This window comes from Fusarium proliferatum (genome assembly GCF_900067095.1).
Source record: "Fusarium proliferatum ET1 genome assembly, contig: FPRO_scaffold001, whole genome shotgun sequence".
Classification (NCBI taxonomy): domain Eukaryota; kingdom Fungi; phylum Ascomycota; class Sordariomycetes; order Hypocreales; family Nectriaceae; genus Fusarium; species Fusarium proliferatum.
In genome coordinates this window covers 2,728,302-2,747,330 of record NW_022194790.1, presented here as the reverse complement: position 1 = coordinate 2,747,330, position 19,029 = coordinate 2,728,302, and the positions used below count along the sequence as shown (strand labels likewise).

The following is a 19,029-nucleotide window of genomic DNA, read 5'->3' as shown; positions in this document are numbered from 1 at the left end:
CTTCACAAGTCATGAAACGAAACAAAGCTAACTTGACAAAATAAAGCGTGTCCAATCTCGTGGTTGCCGCACCCTGTTCAACCCGATCCAGAGATTCAACCCAATCATGAATGCCAAGAAAGGTTGGCAACCTGCAGGCTGCCAGAAGGGAGTCGGATCCCCCATCAACTGGAGATATCGTCAATATTCGTCGAGGAAAGGCATTTCTGATAAGACGAGGGCTGTAGGATGACGCATTTTATTGAGACACTGGTCATGGTATGGTTTGATTTCTCCACGCAAAGATCAGCTAGCTGGACTGGAAATAGTGCCTCATCACGATCTGATCCAAACTTATCACCGCAAGATTGGACTCATGACGTAAGGGATGGGGATGAATCGATTCTCAATCAAAGCCCATTTCCCAATAGGGGTCAGCTTGAACCTCTTGCGGACACTATTATGCGGACTGCGAAAACAGCGTCCAGAACATGAATTTAGCGACATAGTGTAGCGGGCATGACGAATTGCGGCTCTTTTAGATGAACTGTCGGCTTCTCAAATGCCTGACGATCAAACAGGTGGACCTGGGCGATCGTACTGGGGTCTTGTATCCGAATCTACTCCGTAAAAGGCTGTACTAATCGCAGCAATCTCGTGCAGTTGGAACTCTGAAGTGAGACGTCTCATGTTAATCACAATCGTGATTGACACGGCCAGGACTTCAATCCGCATCTTGACACGCAATCCTTCTTGACCGTATAGAGACAACGGCATCGGCTAGCCGCCTCTGCAAAATAACAAACCCCATTCTGGTTGTAACCTTCGAGCGTATTTCTGGCGGCTAAGTGAGCACGGTTAGTGCAAGGCCAAGGGGAAGCCGGTGTAGCCGGCTGAGCTAGGAGATTCATCAGATTTTGCCCTGAATTTAGTTATGTACATCTTCTCAAACAATAATACGTTGTGACCAATGGGACTTGGTGATAGTCACAAACACCAAGAGCTTGGCAGCATAGCCATCACGATTTGGAGCCCAAGGCCAAGCTACAAGGTCTTATTCAAAGTACGGAGTATGTACTTTCCATTCGGAGTTTGACAGTCCAGGTAGTCTTCTCCAGGTTTTGAAAACCCCGAACCATCCTGATCCTTGTCCGGCTGAATTAGGGCTCGGATGCCTCACTCAAGCTCAAGACAGTCTACTACAGTATGTGCAAAGCTCAGAGGTAATGAATATCTGTATTAGAAGATAATGGCACTATGCATGAACTCGCTACGGATATTGTATGTGTGCATTTGGCGTTTACAGTGAAATAATTTGTACAATCGAAGCCGAAACCGATAGTCTACCCACTCTCTCTATCCGTACCTGAGATGGGCATCAACATTTGAGGCCTCAAAGTGCCAAGCTTTTCTGACCCCAGAAAACTACTGAGCGAAGCCCGCTTATAGTGACTGTCTGACTGTACATACTCCGAACAGTTTCGCGGCTGGACGCTTACGTATCCATGAAGCAGAATGGTGGAGTCAGACCAACAAAGTCTAGATATCATGTTGAGGCTTGGCGAAATACTATTGAAGCAATACGAGGCCTGGCTTGCTGACTTAGCTCGCTCGCTGGTATGGTGTAATTTCGTTGGTACGAGACGGTAGGTAGGTATCCATCAATGAAGGAAGCTGACGGGATGGGACGATACCCGCAACATGGGCGAAACAAGAGAATCGCGACCAGGGTGGCTGGCTGCAGGGCTTCAGGCGCTGAGACGCATTCAATGGATCCCGCGAGAAATCATTGATGGAGCCAGCGGCAACAAGAAGCCTTGAATTGGAAGATGGCGTTAGTTAGTGACGAATCTGTTTTGCCGGGATATGCCTCTCTCTATCCACTCCGTCCGTATCCCGCCCGTCGTTAACGCCGCTCTACGGGCTCCGAAGAAGCGGGAGAATCCCAGCCACTGTCTACCGAATATCCTTTTATAGGCTCGCATTGGCCTGTACGTTTAGGTAGTTTTGGGCAGTGGATCAGCGGTAAATACTGCAGGTACCCAAGCTGCAAAGCTACCTACCTACCTACCTACCTACCTACTACCAAGTTACCTCTTTTGTAAGTCGTGAAGCGTTTGGACAAGATTTGTTGCAATCTTCCCTTGGCTCTGCTGCGCCGCCACGAGTTCCAAGTCTTGGTGTTTGCGCAATGTGCACCGGATGCCAGATTGTGTGCTCGGATACCAAATCAAAGCCGTCTCAGACAAATGTATGATACTGGTGAGAGCCGGTGCCAAGCGGATCGAAGCCCAGATGCGCGCGGCCTCTCCTCACGTTGCACCACGCATGTCTCCGGATCTTGGCTGGGTCATAGACAACTGATCCGGCGTCAGAATGATTGGATGGCATGTTTCTCCATCATGGCTCTCTAGACGTCCAACTGTCCATTCAGCATTTCTCCTGTTAGTGAAAGGCATGTTGCGAAACAAAGGCCTGCCTTGCGAAAGCTCTGATTCATTCTCTGTCATTCTTTGAGCTCTATTTTTGTCTTCAAGTTGCGTCGTCAACGTGAAACCAGGCTTCATGTCAAGTATATAGAAATACGTTACCCTGCCATTATTGTATGCATGCTGTAGTCTTCCTTGCTTCTCACAGCCTCCAACCTCTGTTCGATTCCCTGATTCACTTTTTGTACTTCTATTTCCGTTTTAATTCTCTTGGCTCACCGACTTTGCTCTCATTACTCGGTGTGCAGTACATTAGAGGTGCTAAGAGGGTCCTCTTAGTGAATTGAGGGTGTCGGTTCTAGACTTAGACTTTTCGCCCAGACCATCGCCGGCTGCTAGTGACGTATGCCATCGACCAGGTCCATCACCACTCAATTCGTTCATCGCGAATCGTTCATCAAAGGACTGGACCGGACCATCCTGTACGGGTACGGGGGTACGCGGCTGCAAGGAAAGCAGAGCAAAGCACATTTTTGTATGCAGGCAAGCAAGCAAACAGGATCGACTAAGCCCGGACCCTCCTGTTACCAGCTCCGGAGACAAATCTAGCTGAAAGTTGCTCAACTCGTGGGACTTATCAGTAAAGGGACCCCCGCGCTGTCTGGAGATTGCAGCATTGGACCAGGCTTAAAGCTTGTTGGAGGTCCTCTTTTTTCCAAGAAAACCTGCTCTTGACGTTGCGATTTCTGGGTCCCTACCAGCCTCTGACAGATCTATTAAACAACGAAAGCCCGCAAGTCGAAACCCTGGGAAGTGTGGCCATTCTGAACGACGCATCTCCATTTATTTGAAGCTCAACGCACGCAAGACAAGGCGAGCAGTTACAGCGCTGCACCGACTACTAACAAAGTGCCGTTGACCTTGACATTAACATCCAATTGCCATCGCCGCCGTCCGCCGAGTGACGATCTTTCTCAAGCCCGCCGACGCCGGCTTCCGCGTATTGGCGTACCTACACTGAAATCACGAAATCACGGCCACGGCTTATAAGAAATTACCGACCACCCCCATATTCAGAGCCAAGACTTGCATCGTCTAACTAGGATCTCGTCACTGTCACTTGTCGCTCGCTCAGTTGCTGCAAATTCCTTTTACGGTAGTTCACCACAGTTTTGACCTTGACCAGCTTTACCAGGGCTGGTCATCCTTGGCCGGTTAATAAGTACTGACATGTCAGTCGCCCGAAGCATCCGTATCTGCATCCGCAATCTGCCTTCGCACCCGCCGCAGAACCACCTTTGAATGGATACAGTCCGGCGCCGAGTTCTAAAGGGAGTCTAGAGTCTAATAAAGTCGCACATACAAGAAGCGCCCACTTCACCTACATCTGAATCGTCCCGCACGCAAGGGCCTGTTTTCTTCTTCTTTCCTCCTCACTCCTGGACCTTGGATTTGCCCTGATCTTGGATGCCCAGCGATAATCAAGCTTGACTGGAAATTACGGTACCGGACTGTCGTCAGTATTGTGGCTGACGCACCTCACACCTCTCGAGACATCCCTTGCGCAGTTGATCTGATCAACTACTGACCTAATAGCTCTCTCCCTTTTGCTGTTTGTGGTTTCTGGGCACCAATTGGCCTGATTTTTGGTCTTCTTGATATTTTTGTCTCAGAAATTTCCTCCTCTGCAGGCCGAGCATTGTGGACAAAATGGGTCGAAATCGAGGTGCGTACCATCAAATATTGTGCATTCGTGAATCCCATTCCAGCTCTGGACTTGTCTTTGATCGTCCGCCGCGTACGTTGCGTTGCGTTGCGTCGCTTTACGACCCGACAAGACAGAAGACGGCGCTAGTGGTTCGCTGGTCCTTGCCCTGGCGTTGGCCCAGTCTAAGTCTAGGCGGGCTTGCCCATGTCATGGTGGATGCCCACTGCACGGTGGCAGCTCTACGCCTGTAACCACAGCCAGGGGGGGCTGCTTATGGGTACCTCTCGGAACGGCGGGGGCTTTGACATCCACTATGCGTTGACGTGTGGAGGCCCAAAATGCCCTTGGCTAGTTCATCTAGGGGTCCGTTTCTTTTGGTTCGAGGGACTGAGCGACGGGCTCTCTTCCTCCAGGGGGCTGCATACCATTCTGCTCATAACATCTCACCTCATCCCGTCCTTGCTGTACTAACTCATTGGTGCCAATACTTTAGTCCTCTCTTTTATGTCCCAGTTCTCTGCGGGCACAAAGACACCACCGCCCTCAACTTCTCCTCCATCAAATTCACCTCACAGACCGGGGCATCGCAAGACGAACTCTGGAACAGAACCCTTTCCCGACCACCGAGTCAGTACCGACATTTCTCGGCCAAACACACCGCCTTCGCGGCCAGATTATGGCACTCCCATAAACGGCGGCTCCCCGATCGAACCCTCTGCTCGCCGAAGACGCAGCTCATCTGCTGCATCGTCACGACCCCCGTCCATGGTCCTGGCTCATCAACCACCCATCATGGATATCACGGAGGATACAATCCCCGAACTGCAGCCTATCTTTTCATTCCTCAACAGCCATTCCAACAAGCTGTACCAAGAGGGCTATTTCCTCAAACTCGATGACCAGAATACACGTACGCTCGATCTAGCTTCCATTGCCGCTTGTTCCCCTCCACACTTGCACCCCTGTGGCGCCAAGTTTACTCCACACTCAACTATTTACACATGTGCTGCAAGGATGTTCAGCTAACAAAGTCGTTTACAGAGGGCAAACCCAACCCTGATCGGACCTGGACAGAGTGTTTTGCCCAGCTTGTAGGAACCGTCTTGTCACTATGGGATGCCGCGGAACTAGACGCAGCTGGCGAAGATGGCGAAGTCTTGCCTAAGTTCATCAACTTGACAGATGCCTCGATCAAAATGGTAAATAACTCGCTTGCGTGCCAAGTATGTGTTAACACTTGATTAACACAATTTCGTCACAGATCGAGTCACTGCCTACAAGATCTTCAGACGAGCAACCGCTACAGAACATCCTGAGCATCTCAACGGCTGGAAGAAACAGGTATCTCCTCCACTTCAACTCGCGACACTCGCTGCTGCAATGGACTGCCGGCATTCGACTAGCTATTTTCGAGCACTCCTCTCTGCAGGAAGCCTACACTGGCGCTCTGATTGCCGGCAAGGGCAAATCGCTCAACAATATTGGTGTCATCATGGAGAGGGCACGATTCCCCACCGAAGAATGGGTTAGAGTCCGATTCGGCGCTGGTGTACCTTGGAGACGATGCTGGTGTGTTATCACCCCTCCTGACGAAAAGCAGTATGCCAAGCTCCAGAAGGAGCTCAAGAAGAGGTCTCCTTACGATCGATCGCCTGTGCCCACACTCAAGGGAGATATTAAGTTCTACGACCAGCGAAAGGATGGCAAGAAGCAAAAGAAGATGCAGCCAATCGCTACCATCACCGACGCCTACTCTGCCTATGCCATCTATCCCCAGTCCAAGTCATTGATTGACGCGTCGACCTTACTCAAGGTTGAGGGTAACATTGCTATTCACACTGATCCTCCCTCGTCTACCGAAGGGTTCGTCTTCATCATGCCCGAGACACACCCTGCTGTCAGCGGATTCGAGATGCTGCTGCGTTTCCTCTTTCCTACCTGGGACACCTTTGGTCTTTACGGCCGACCTGGTAGACTTGTTGCCAGCACACTTGACTCTAGATCTCTCATGTTTGCTATGCCTAAGAGCCGCCGCTATGGTTATCTTGAAAATTTGGATGTTTCCAACCTGATTCTGGAGGATGGTAGCTCTGGATGGGGCGAGAGAGATTGGAGAAAGAAGCTCAAGGAATGCACCGGTACTCGCATGAATGCTGTCGATGATGCACCCACGACACGTTCTCGAAGCAACAGTCGAAAGAGTGTTCGACTAAGCTTTGGTGATGGACCTCCAAAACCCAAGGCCGGGTTTTCGGATGAACAAGTCCCAACCAGATCCTCGCGATCATTCTCTCTTACTGAGCGCACTCGAACAGACTCAGCTCCCGCAGATCCTGCGAGGGTTGCCTTCGGAGGACATGGCCGTAACTCATCCGACCCCAACCAATTGGGGGGCCCTCCTTTCCGTCCTGGTACCAATGGTAATAGCCCTTACTCAGGCTCGCCACAACGTGGACAAACTCCCGTTGGCGCTCCACGCCATAACCAAGCTTCCCGTGACGAGAGTCCTGCTTACCAGAATGAACGAGCTCCCTCTGGCTCTCCTCCCCTGAAAGACTTGGATGGTATGCGTCAGATGCATACTCCTGAACCAGTCTCACGACCCCCAGCCTTTAGCCACGGGTCCCAGGCTCGGCCCGTCAGCAGAGCCTATCACTCCCCTGAGCTTAGGCGGGCTAATAGTAGGCTTTCCGTCACAACCCTGGCCCAGCTTGCCACAGCTGGAGGGTTGGGTGGCCCGAATGATTCGAATCCTTCTCCACGAGGAGATGAGGTGGACACTGCAAGATCTGGACCATCGGTACTGCCACCACACGCCAACTCCGTAGGGATATCTGCTAACGACAACCGTTCGCGTGAAGCTTTAAGCCCACTGAATCAGGATCCCTCTTCCAACAGTCTTCCTCCTCCGGCAAACTTATCCCAACAACGATCACGATCGCCACTGGCCCAGCCCCCGCTTGGGCCTCCTAATGCCTATGGCCGCGGGCCTAACTCACGTCCCGGGACTTCAGAAGGACGGCGATCTCCGATGCCTCCCGGCATGCCACCTCAACAGCGACCTCCCCATCCTCAAAATGCCAATCGTCGGCCTGACATGGGTCCTGATGGCCGCCGACCGTCTGATCCGCGACGACCTGGTCCTGACGGACGAAGACCATCTGATCCTCGGGGCCCTGGTTTTGATGGGCGTAGGCCTTCAGACCCTCGAGGTCGTGGCAATGGTCCTCCTCCTGGTCATATGCCTCCGCCACCTGGTCCCCATGGTAATTATCGTCCCGGACCTGGGCGACCCGGACCTCCTGGACCTCCGGGTTATCGCCCTAACGGACCTCCTCATGGGCCGCCAAATGGACCACCGGGACCCATGGGTCACCGAAAGCCTGTGCCAGGCGGACCTCCCGCACCTGCCCCCTTTGAAAATTCTAAGGGAAACACCATGTCGGGTAGCAGTGGGATCACCACGAATGAGATAATTGACCATTATGCGTTCGACCAAGGTCGTCATACACCTCGACAAGGCACCCCGAACTCGGAGAGGCGACCAGGACCCCCAGGCAGGCAAGAAAGCCACCAGAGCAACCAAAGCAGTCATTATGAGGATAATTCTCCCACTAGCAGCCTCAAGAACTTTGTAGATACATACCAATACAGCGAACCAAAGCCCCGAGCTGGTGTCCTGAAGACTGTCGGTGGCGCTGAGGAGCCTGACCCTCGAGACCCTGGCTTTGATATACCAGATATCAATTTCGGCCCGACCATTAACTATGCAGCCACTAAAGACCGCAGTAAAACCCCCGGCGCTCTGACTCCTGGCGGCTCATCACAGAGACCACATACACCCGGAGGTCAAGGACCAACGCCCCCACCTCATAAATCTTCGGGTTCTCAGGGATCTCTTGGACGTAAGGAATCCCCAGACCCAAAGCGCACTATGGCATGGCAGCCCGGTGCATCAACTCCTCCGAGCAATGCACACGGGTTAAGCCCCGAAGAATTCGTGCAGCAAAGGGCGGCTCATGCTCGGAGTGCATCCAGCAACACTTTGGGTGGCTCACCCAGCTCAGGCATGAAACGAACTAGTTCCTCTGACATGCTACAAGCTATCCAGAACGGTCGTCACTCTCGTAGCAGCTCTGCAGATCTGCTTGCACGACCAGGATCGCGGGGTGCTAGTTCGACCTTGAACTTTGCAAGCTCTGGGGAGACATCTAGCCACCTCAGTGCTCGGGAGCAGGAGCATGTTGCCCGCCTCACAGGCCAACCTTTGATCAGCATGCCAGGACACCAGAGACAGGGTTCTCAGGGTAGTTTTATGCCTGGGCATCAGAGGCAAGCTTCCTCCGGATCAGGGTTAGTTGGTGCTATCGAGGCCCGGGAACGAGAAAAGCAACAGATGAAGCAAGGAGTGAATAGCCAGGCAGTCCAGCATGCGTTCAGCCAGCGTCAGCAGCAACAGGCTGCCATGGCGTACCAGCAACAAATGGCGCAGCAACAAATGGCTCAGCAACAAATGATGCAACAGCAAATGGCCCAACAGCAACAGATTGCGTACCAGCAGCAGGCTCATCAACAACAAAACTACCAGCAAGGATATCAACAGCCAATGATGGGTGCTGGTAGCATTCCCCCATACAGCCCAATGGGTCAGCCAGCTGGTCAGTACACTCCCGGTGGATCGCCGTACGGACCGGCACCTCAGCAGATGGGAGGACATGGACAGGCGAACAGTTTCTCGCGACCACTCCGAGCTGCGCAGCAGGTCGACCCTCGCTTCGTACCACCTCAGGGTCAATACGGTCCATCGCCTGGAGCTCAGCCGACCACTCGAAACGTTCATCCCCAGTATCAAGGACAAGCGTTTTAATAACGAATAGGGCAGGGGTCTAGTTATAGCACTACGGGACTGAGATTATGGATATTTGGATGATTGAAGCGATTTGGAGCAAACATGAAGGGGTCGCATATATCACATGGCGTTCAGGAATTGGCAAGACGTGCTTATTTGGGGGCAGCGGGTTGAAAACCAATTGCATAGTTACAGTTTTGGGCATACAAAGAAAGGACTGCATTATCTTTGGAAAGGGCAGCATACTTGGGTTATAGATGCATTTTGAATCTGCTTAACATACATTTCTTTTTCTCCGAAGAATTATAGTGTCTTGAATTGACATTTCGCGTACACAAGGGGCAAACAAGGTTCCATGCTGGATGGCACTTAAGACAAGGTACCCATAGACAGGGATAATATAATTCTTTCTCCTTGGAAGAAAGGAAACGTAAAGAAGGAAAAAACTCAATTGTAATTCTGTATAGTATCATGACGTAAATAGCAAGAATGGAGAAGAAAGCCATCTATTGGTTCATGGCGCTACGTGAACTAAGCTGAGACCTTTGGCAGGCGTTGCTGTCCAGTGACTTTGCTTGACCCGCTGGATTCTGGAGGCGAGTCTCGAGGGCAAAGCATTGTTGGTAGGCGCCTGATGAGCTGACGTAGATTCTTGTACTTGTAGACGGTGATTGTTAGTGAAGTGACAAAGCGCGTGACTAGAACGCGCCCCAAGTACCATTTTCACGCGCCCGTGTTACAAGAAAAGAAACGTGATGTGACCTTGTTTTGTTGAATCAGATGAGCTCGACTTTTTTTAATACTCCCTGGTTGCTGAGGCATCCGAGACGTACAGTAAGTTAGTAGGTACTGACCGTTTCCACTCTGTCAGTCAGTGGAGGTAAGGGGTCGCCGCCTCGTTGGTGATCATGAACGGCACTCAAACGGCTTCTCCCCGCTGCGACTTTGCTCTCTTGGGGATTTATCAGCCTAGAAGCGGTCACTAGAGGGTGCCTAATACCTGGTCGAATTCCAATCTGATAGGCCAGCCAGCGTCGTTAATCCAGATTCCGATTGATATCAGCCAACCAGCGTCAGTAGCGACCTGACTGTCGGTCGTGACGTCCCTCATCCCTCGTCCCTGCCGTCCCATCCAATACTTGAACCTCAAAGTCCCTTGTCGTTTCTTTTTCCATCCTGCCCCCCTCTCTTGGACTCTTGATACTCTTCACTTGTCTGTCTCTCGTCTCTTTTTTCTTTTCTTTCTTACCTCTCAACATAGGTACGCAATTTCTTTATACAAGACTCGCACAACTACTGTCTCGACTCAACGGCGCCGAGACATACAAACTTTTGGCTGGTTGTTACCCCAACTACACCTGCGCCTAGGACTTTCAACCCTCTTGCTAGATGCGCCCGTGATCACCTCGACTTTTTATTACAACCTCACGATTTGCCTCAACTTGGCCCCATTGAAATTTTCTACGACAGTCTTGCACTGCTTCGCAGCGTAGGCTGCTCGAGTCCCTCCAATGGACGGCGACGAGCCCACGCAAGGTACCCCAGCCCATCTACCCAATGCTCCCTCTTCTTCGAGCTGACCTCCCTCTGGAAGCGACGCAGAATGTTCTGGATCCGCGCCGTATTGGGAAGCAGAATTCAGGCTTCTCAGATGAAGATATCTCCGACATAATATGCGTCCTCTACCCACACTCCGATTCTGCCCGTGTCGAGCTCGAACGTCTTGTCGGCGAAAACTCCCCACACATCATTGGAAAGGACGAAGCGGATGGCGTCGAACCCGACTATGCCTTGGAAGACCAAGCAGCCCGTTTTCTCGCCAACCCAACCGGCACCGGCACCCATGCCATCATCCTACGTCTGTCGTCGCACCTCAAGAACCCGAAAGCCGGCTTTGTGTTTGGTCGAAATCCTGTGCGATGCGACGTTGTGTTTGTCAATGATCCCTTGAAAAGAATCAGTAACATTCATTTCCGGATTTACGTCAACGAATATGGCACTGTCATGGTTGAGGACCAATCGACCAACGGTACCATTGTGGATGATCACCTTTTAACCTCCCACCCTCAAGCCAAGGGAAGAAGTGACCCTCCCATTAGCAAGTGGGTTTTGAGTTCTGGCTCCATCATCAAGATCTATCTCCATAAGGAGGCCCGGGACTTGACTTTCCGAGTCCGTATACCAAGGCGTGATAATGAGTATGACCAAGCATATACCGATAAAGTCGACGATTTCTTCACACGTCATGGGCTATCACGCCAGAATGAGACCATCACGCCTGGACCGGGCGGCCACGTTGATCTCTTCAAACAACCTGCCCAGACTAATCTCAAGAGAGAAGAGACCAATGAGATAACGCAGCGTACTCCTCAGACGTTGTCTAAAAGAAGAGACGCACCACGGGAATGGACGGGCTCCGGAAAATATAATAGAACCGGCTCGATCGGAAAGGGTGCCTTCGCAGTTGTACACAGGGTCACCTCAAAGTATGACGGATTACCATATGCTGCCAAAGAGATTGAAAAGCGTCGCTTTATCAAGAACGGCGTCCTTGATCAGAAGGTAGAGAATGAGATGAAGATCATGCAGCGAGTTAAGCATGTGAGTTTTGCGCCTTGCTACCCGCTTCCCGCTTCCGTCGCTAACATGTCTTAACAGCCCCATATTGTTCGCTACATGGAGCACTTTGAATGGGATGACCGATTGCTAATCATTATTATGGAATTTGTGCCCGGCGGTGATTTGGGGAAACTCATCTCAGACCAAAAGGCTCTGAGGGAGGATGTCGTTCGAACCATGTCAGGGCAGCTCTTGGGTGCTTTGGGGTATCTACACGCTAACAGCATCACCCATCGCGACGTCAAACCAGACAACATCCTCATAAACTCACTCAATCCAATTGATCTCAAGCTCACCGACTTTGGCTTGTCGAAAATGGTCGACAGCGAACAGACCTTCCTGCGAACGTTTTGTGGCACCTTGCTTTATTGTGCCCCTGAGGTGTATACAGAATATGCTGAGTACGATGATGAGGGTGTACGTAGTCGAGGAAAGAAGATGAGACGTCCACTGGGCCAGAGATACAACCACGCGGTTGACATCTGGTCTTTAGGCGGGGTCTTGTTTTATGCTCTGACTGCGTCGCCTCCTTATCCTGTCAAGAGTGGTATCAGCTACTCTGAGCTGTTACACAAAATTATGACCACCCGGCTGAATATCGCACCACTGCAGAGGAATGATGTATCGGAGCAAGCTATTGACTTCCTCTGCAGAATGCTCCAGCGCCGGCCAGAAAACCGAGCAACGGTAGCAGAACTCGAAAGCCACCCATGGTCTTCTGGCGAAGACTCTATCATCAACGCTTCACAATCCTTTGACGAGATCTCGGATGATGACATGTTCGACAACTTTTCCCAGTTACAACCTAGACAGTACGAAGAAGATAGGGTCAGTGACTCTATGGGCGAAGAGTCAGAAAAAGAAACCCCAACGGTACCACTAGAAGCGAACCAGCCAAGACTATTCGGAGAAGTTGGTGTCTCAGCGATTGGTAGTTCAGGAGTTATCCCGGAAGACTATCTTAATCTCGAGAACAGCAGCAACCCTAGCGCAGACGAGACTGAAATCCTCCGCAAGGATGAAGACGAAGCATATCAGTCGGACGATCTGGTCACGCCCAGGAACAGGAATCGTCGAACATATCGCCAGAATAACATTTCAATGGCACAGGTTCAGTCTGAGGACCAACTTCAGAGTCTGGTTGAGGACGTGGCGTCGCAGAGCCTAGGCGGGAATGAGCCAAACCTGCAAAACCCTGGACAATCGCGTTATTCTCTGCCATCGGCAGACTTCAATACTAGTAAACGAAAACCCACGTCATATGATACAAGCGATGAGTTCGACAACACACCTCAAGGAAAGCCTACAATGAAAAGACTTAAGTCGGAAGGTAATATTGAAGATCTAGCAAACGACGTACTTGAAGAGTACAAACTGCTGGTGCAAGTACCATCTGCCGAGAAGCAAGCTTCAGGACGTCAAATCGACAAGCCTTACAACAAGACGTGTTTCTGGGAGCAAGACAAGACAACGTGGCACTTCGACTATCCCGAGCTCACACATTTGCAACACAAAGCTTTCGAGCGGGGTGCGGCAGCAAGGAATGAAAAATTCGAGCCCGGAAAATCGCCGTTGTGGGATCTTGCGATGAAGTATTTCTCTCCCGTTTCCAAAGCCGGGTCACAAATCAACCAAGCCCGACGAAGCTCGCGGACACCTCAGGACACAGCGGCCGATGAGCCCCTGGATTTTCCTCCGACTGCCGCCCCGCTTGAGAACTCTCAGATTCCCGACACTTTGCCTACGCACACGCAGATAATCGTCCCGGTTCAGGAAGATGAGCCCAATAGACGTGCCATTGGCGTGCTTGAGTCTCATCATGAGTCCTGTGTCCCTGGGATTAGTATTCCTATCAAAGATACTTTAGTCTCATTCGGCCGTGGCCCGGCAAATACTGTGGTCTTCAGAGATATACAAGAATCTCGAGTGCCGAAGTATGCGTTTAAGCTACTACTTTGGAAAGAAGATGGGACCTTTGACCCTTCAAAGGATCCTGATAAAGTACCTCCTCCTTGGCTTCGAGATGCCGGAGATCCAAACGAGTATGGGTTTTACATCTCGACCAAAGCATCTGTTGGTATCAGCATCAATGGTTACCAACTTGCTTCTTCTGATGCCAAGAACCACAGCGGCCCCTCACACCATTGGGCTCGAATTTGGAACGGCGACACAGTGATGATATGGGGCGATAGAAAGAGTACGCAGACGAAGCTCGTATTTCAGTGTTTCTGGGGAGCTTCTTCACAGGCGCGTGAGGGGAACCAAGGCCTACAACTCGCATCTCCATCACTCTCCCAGAAGCTTGACATTGCGTGTCAGAAGACAGAGAAGAGGATCAAGGAGGCCACTGAGAAGAAGAAGATTAAGGATGCAATCAACGCTGATCTACGGGAGCGTACAGAAAATATCGAAAGAGAACAAGAACGAAGTCGTGCTTTCGAGAAGAAGCGAAAGGAGGCCATCGCTTATCTTGACTCTAGACAAACCCCTCTATCGCGAATGGCTTCACCGGCAAGCGCACTAGGAACGAGTAACTATCGTGAGCCTATGATGTTTCGCATGAGCTCTGACAACAACCTCTCGATTCAGTGACGAAGCGCATCATATATACGATTTGCTAGAGGAGGCTTATACATATTTACTTGAGTCTCCAGTCCTTAAACTGTTGCCACGGACACAGAGTTATGATTTCTTTTCTTTTTCCTTGCATCTTTGGCGGGCATATGGGCTAAGCTCGAGAATTGGCTGGTACTATAGGAGACTATGGGGGTTTACAGCTTGATTCATGATTCTTCTCGGCGAAAGGGGCTTATCTGGATGGAGATAGATCCTGCTATCATGGCATCTTGGAGGAGTATATGTGGGAAAATGCAGAACATACAACATAGAAAATGATATATCTTGTAATTGAAGACTTTGCACATCTCTCCTTTCATACAATTGACATATCTTAGCTGTGACGGAAAATGAATCGCACAAGTTGAACAAGTTTGTCCGTATTTCATCATTGAAAGACATGTTGAGGACCAGTTCGTAATACATCAGGCATTATGTCATTCTACCTCTAATCATACAATAGCAAGGTTTACCAAAAGAGCGCTTGTCGTACAATCATAATCCTCCTTCGTACAAATCATAATCATTTCTCGTAACCGACCTCATTTCAACTTTTCACCATCCGGACCCAATCATCTAGGGGTCGATGCACATGCATCCAACGTTCATACAGTTTGTTCCCAAAAGGTTCATTTCCACAAATCTTCTCGTTTGGGAGCTTGATCACTAGGCTCAAGTGAAAGTGTGGTGATGCCTCATTAAAGCATGCTGGTGGTTATCAAGTTTTAGACGGCGATGCCGCCTATAAAAGGCTGAAAAGGCAATGTATCATGAAAGGGATTGTTCCGCACAATTTCATGAAACTTGTTGAAATCTTGATCATAAGATACTTCGTTGTCTTCCTCAGCGACTGAAGAAGCGGCCTCTACGATAAGTTTGTACTCTGCGAGGCTAGAGCGTCAGTTAGTAAGATTGACAGCATTAGTTTGGTCAAGACTCACCAATATGGTCAGATGCACTCTCATGGGAGTCATTAGCAGTGCTCGCCTCCTCAACTGTTGGGATAGGATCGAATGCATTCTTCCATACAGACGAGTCTGACTGGGCAGGTGAGCATTGCTTACCAGCGTGCTCTTTCTTCGGCGAATCATCAGATCTAACAGAAGAAGGGCAGTATGCAAAATCTGGAAAGCTGTGCTGGCGAGGTGTATAATAAGGGTTGCCGCTGGCTTGACACTCAGTCTTGTCAAGAGTTGAATCCCTGTCGATGAAACTGCACGAGCCAGGATCCGTAAATGAGGCAGTAAAGATGTTTGACGAGCACCTAGATTGCTGGGGACAAGGAGTTGTGTGGCTGTCAGTGAAACTGCGAGGGCCAAATCGTTCCTAATTGTCTCTGGCAGTCTCGTTAAAGTTGTGACTTGGGGGGTATGAGCCTGCTCGATCGCCCGGGGGGACGGAAGATGACTTGTTCCTTTTCTTCTAGAAGAAGGATGAAAACACGCTCCCTGAAGACGTACGGGATGGGAGAGATGCGGTGGACTCCATATACTGATCATGGTAGCTGTAGTCGTGAAACCTGGGGATTGACGCCTGGAATGCTTCGTCTGTCTCATGGCGTTCATGCAAGGGGTTATCACCTGTATACTGCTCTACGTACGAGTATGCAGGGCTTTTAAAGGAATCCCAGTCTCCGCCGTTATCAAAATCTTTGCTGAAAGCGCCCTGGGAGTAGCCCTTCGAGGGTGCTCCTGGCCGAAAGTCGTCTGGCGTACGCAGGTCCTCGCGGTTGGGTACCGAGCTATTCCTCAACGATTGGCCATAGTGAGGATGGAGGTACTTGTCTGTGGCCTTTCTTTCAGGTGAGTAACTGTTGTAATATGATGGTTTCTGGCATGAGATGAGAGGAGATCCTGGGAGTCTCATTCTGGTGGGAGACTCAGGCTCCGAGAACTCAGTATCCCCCTCATAAGCCAAGGGAGTACGAACATCAACAGATTTCTTGAATCTCACAGTCTTACTACCGGAAGACTTGGAGGAGCTCGGGTCAGATCGTTCAGAGTCAAGAGACTTCTCGCGCGGTCGACGCGGTTCTTTTTCTGTGGCATCTTGGTATTTTCCGGAGCCATCTGAAGATGACCGATCACTGGCCATTGCGGACTTAAGAACAAAGTCATGCGGAAGGGTTTTCCATGGCTCGTAAACCTTGTTCGCAGACTTCTGGCCAGCCATTTCACCTTCATGGCTATTAATGTGAACATCTCCTTTGGAGTGAGCCGTCGAAAACGAGTCTTCAACATATGGTGCCTGGTAATTCCGAGGATGCTTTTCGCTTTCTTTCTGAGGGGAGAGGAGAGTAGGTCCAGTGTTGGTATCTCCCGATGACTTCCGCTCTGCTCGGCGGCCGGAAGACCCCGTATTTCTCGAGGGACAGTAAGAAGACTCTGGGGAAATGACAGTGCCTCTCAGCTCTCGTGGTTCAGGACGCCTTCCACGGACCTTTTCGACTGTATGAGCCTGTTTCTCGTACTCGGTGGCCTCGTCCTGGTCAAGGGAGGCATTCGATTCTCCTTTCTTACGATTCCGATGGCGATTTACAGTCAGAGAATCCATGTCATCTTCCTTTTGAATGGCAGCTCGCCTGGCGATGTGGTCCTTCAGTCTGGGGGCCTGTTACTGCATGTTAGCTGTCATTTAATGTTCACGATATTTGGCCGGCTTACCAGTCCGATTACAGACTCGTCTGGCAGACTTCCATTGTAGTGGAACTCCAGGACACAGGCATCACAATAGTTTGTGAAGATTGGCTCTCCCGGAAAGACTGGGTGCTGGGCATGAAATGCCTTGGACCTCGCACTTCCACAATTGGAACAGAAGTGGTATTGACGAACGACACCTCGTTTGTATTCCACCTCTCGGCAGCTTTCGCAGAGATTGATCTTGGTGGATGGTCCTGGGCCAACAGGAAACTTCTTGTGGTAGAGCGCTGAACGCGTGTTTCCACACTCCGTGCAAACGTGATGGCGTTCGATGCGCTGAGGACTCACATCTCGCTGGCCACATTGCTCTCGCTTCCGGCTCTGCTGAAAGTCTTTTTCTTGTGCAGTCTTATTATCAGGGGCTGATTGAGAGAAGCCGTTGAAAGTGGAGAGCGATACTTGTCTTGAGTGAGACTTTTTGCTTGCCGTGATAGCCTTGTTCAGGGCAAGATTCAGTCTGTCTTGAAGACGGCGGAGGTCGCGACGCAAGATTCTGCTGTTGGGCTCCTCGGCCAAGTCAGCCATCTTGGCTTCAATATGCTTCTGTAGGCGTTGCACTTCGTTTGTCAACGGGCCGGAAACCTTGGTGTCTCCCTGATTGCCAGGCTTTTGGGAGCGGTCACCCCCTTCCCCTGCTGAATTCAAGGTGTTTTTGAAACCCGCTGGAGGCATGGAGATCGTCGGTGCCTGATCAGAGGTAGGAGTTTGTGCTGCGACAGGTTGGGGAACAGGCGCAATATACTGAGCTGGTTGAACTTGCATCAGGGGAGATGGCTGATGTGGAACGTAGTTGATCTGGTGATGATAATACACTGGTTGTTGAGGGAAAGGCTGACATACTGGGACCCTGAGAGGCTGGCTCAAAGAAGGAATAGGAAATGTTGAAGATTGTACAATATTATAATGTTGCTTCGACAAAGGAAAGGGAAATTGAGGGGGGAATGTTGCAGAAGGTCGTACATGAGAAACAGGCTGTTGCTGACTGTTCATGATCTCGGCGGTCGATCTTCGAGAACTCGAGCGAGATCTCCGTCGACGAGACGATTTCCGAGGACTTGAGCGAGGTGATGACTTGATGAGATGTCGACGATGGTGTTTCTTTCTCTTGGGGGATCCCTTTGAAGGATGAGGAGACGAATGAGGAAGTGGACGGGACGTAGAGACTCTTTCGGGTGTATCATGGCCACGTTGTTGACGCCCTCCTCGATCATCCCCAGAAGACGAAGAAGACGCGCCCTCGGAGCCGACTTCACTACCATCACCACATTCGGAATCAGATTCAGATTCAGATACGTAGTCGAGTGCCACACGGCGAGCGCTGTTGTTTCCAGATCCATTACCACGCAGAAATGGGAGGCCGAAGGCAGCACTCAATAGGTCGACATCATACTCAGGCCGATGGCGGCGGCGGCGAATAGCTTTGTTAAAGATATTCATTACTCTGCAGCTAGGAGAAGCCTCCTGAAAGAGATAAAGGCAGTGTCCTTGATGTTCGTATACAGATGGCGATTTGGTGGTGGTATAGAGAGTGTTTGTGTGTAGTGGTAGATGAGAAGGAGAGTGGGCAGTGATGGTAGAGGAAGAGAAGAGGAAGAGGAAGAGGAAGAAAATGGTTTCTGTGAGGTCCTCGAACAATAAACACAGAAATTTCTTCGTTTGCTCGAGTTTTCTGATACCCTTTGAAATTGTGGGCGCCTCTGGAAAAGGTGAATAGAGGTGGTTGTTGTGACGGCCGTTGGCAGCTGGCAAGAACTGTCACTTGTTTCTACAAGTGGCAGCTTAGAGACCACCAAAATGGGACAGACCGTGCCCAGAGCTTGCAGGTTCTAGAATGAGTCTCTGGCTATATCAACCATAAGTCTTATTTCTAAAAAGGAGATAGTGAAAGAAAAGATTAGCTTGATGCTCCTGTCTACCTAATATTCGACGGACGAAGGAACTTACTGTCTCCCGTCACAAACGGCGCTTCTGATGATTTTGATCTAGAAGACTATGCCAACACTCATGATTTATGCTCAAAGCCTACAAGGCAAAAGGGGTGTTGCTCCTGCACGGTTATCTTCGAGGGAGTTCCTAAAATGTCAAGACAGCAGCGTAAGCACCAGAGAATAACAGATATCTGTCAAGGAA

At 50.5% G+C, this 19,029-nt stretch overlaps 3 protein-coding genes across 3 annotated transcripts; 2 read left to right on the top strand and 1 right to left on the bottom strand.

Moving 5' to 3' along the window:
• Positions 1 to 4,118: 4,118 nt before the first annotated feature.
• On the top strand, positions 4,119 to 8,983 carry FPRO_01192 (uncharacterized protein; the record flags this gene model as incomplete). Its single annotated transcript, XM_031234194.1, has 4 exons — positions 4,119 to 4,134; positions 4,610 to 5,026; positions 5,158 to 5,315; positions 5,378 to 8,983. 4 exons carry the CDS (start codon positions 4,119 to 4,121, stop codon positions 8,981 to 8,983), a joined length of 4,197 nt encoding a protein of 1,398 aa, XP_031075280.1.
• A 1,493-nt stretch (positions 8,984 to 10,476) lies between these two features.
• FPRO_01193 (uncharacterized protein) lies at positions 10,477 to 14,176 on the top strand (the record flags this gene model as incomplete). The annotated part of the gene is made up of 3 exons (XM_031234183.1): positions 10,477 to 10,501; positions 10,560 to 11,566; positions 11,624 to 14,176. 3 exons carry the CDS (start codon positions 10,477 to 10,479, stop codon positions 14,174 to 14,176), a joined length of 3,585 nt encoding a protein of 1,194 aa, XP_031075279.1.
• Positions 14,177 to 14,925: 749 nt separating this feature from the next.
• FPRO_01194 (uncharacterized protein) lies at positions 14,926 to 18,336 on the bottom strand (the record flags this gene model as incomplete). Its single annotated transcript, XM_031234172.1, has 4 exons — positions 14,926 to 15,083; positions 15,142 to 15,464; positions 15,693 to 16,810; positions 16,864 to 18,336. The coding sequence occupies 4 exons, from the start codon at positions 18,334 to 18,336 to the stop codon at positions 14,926 to 14,928; spliced, it is 3,072 nt and encodes a 1,023-aa protein (XP_031075278.1).
• Between the last annotated feature and the right edge of the window lie 693 nt (positions 18,337 to 19,029).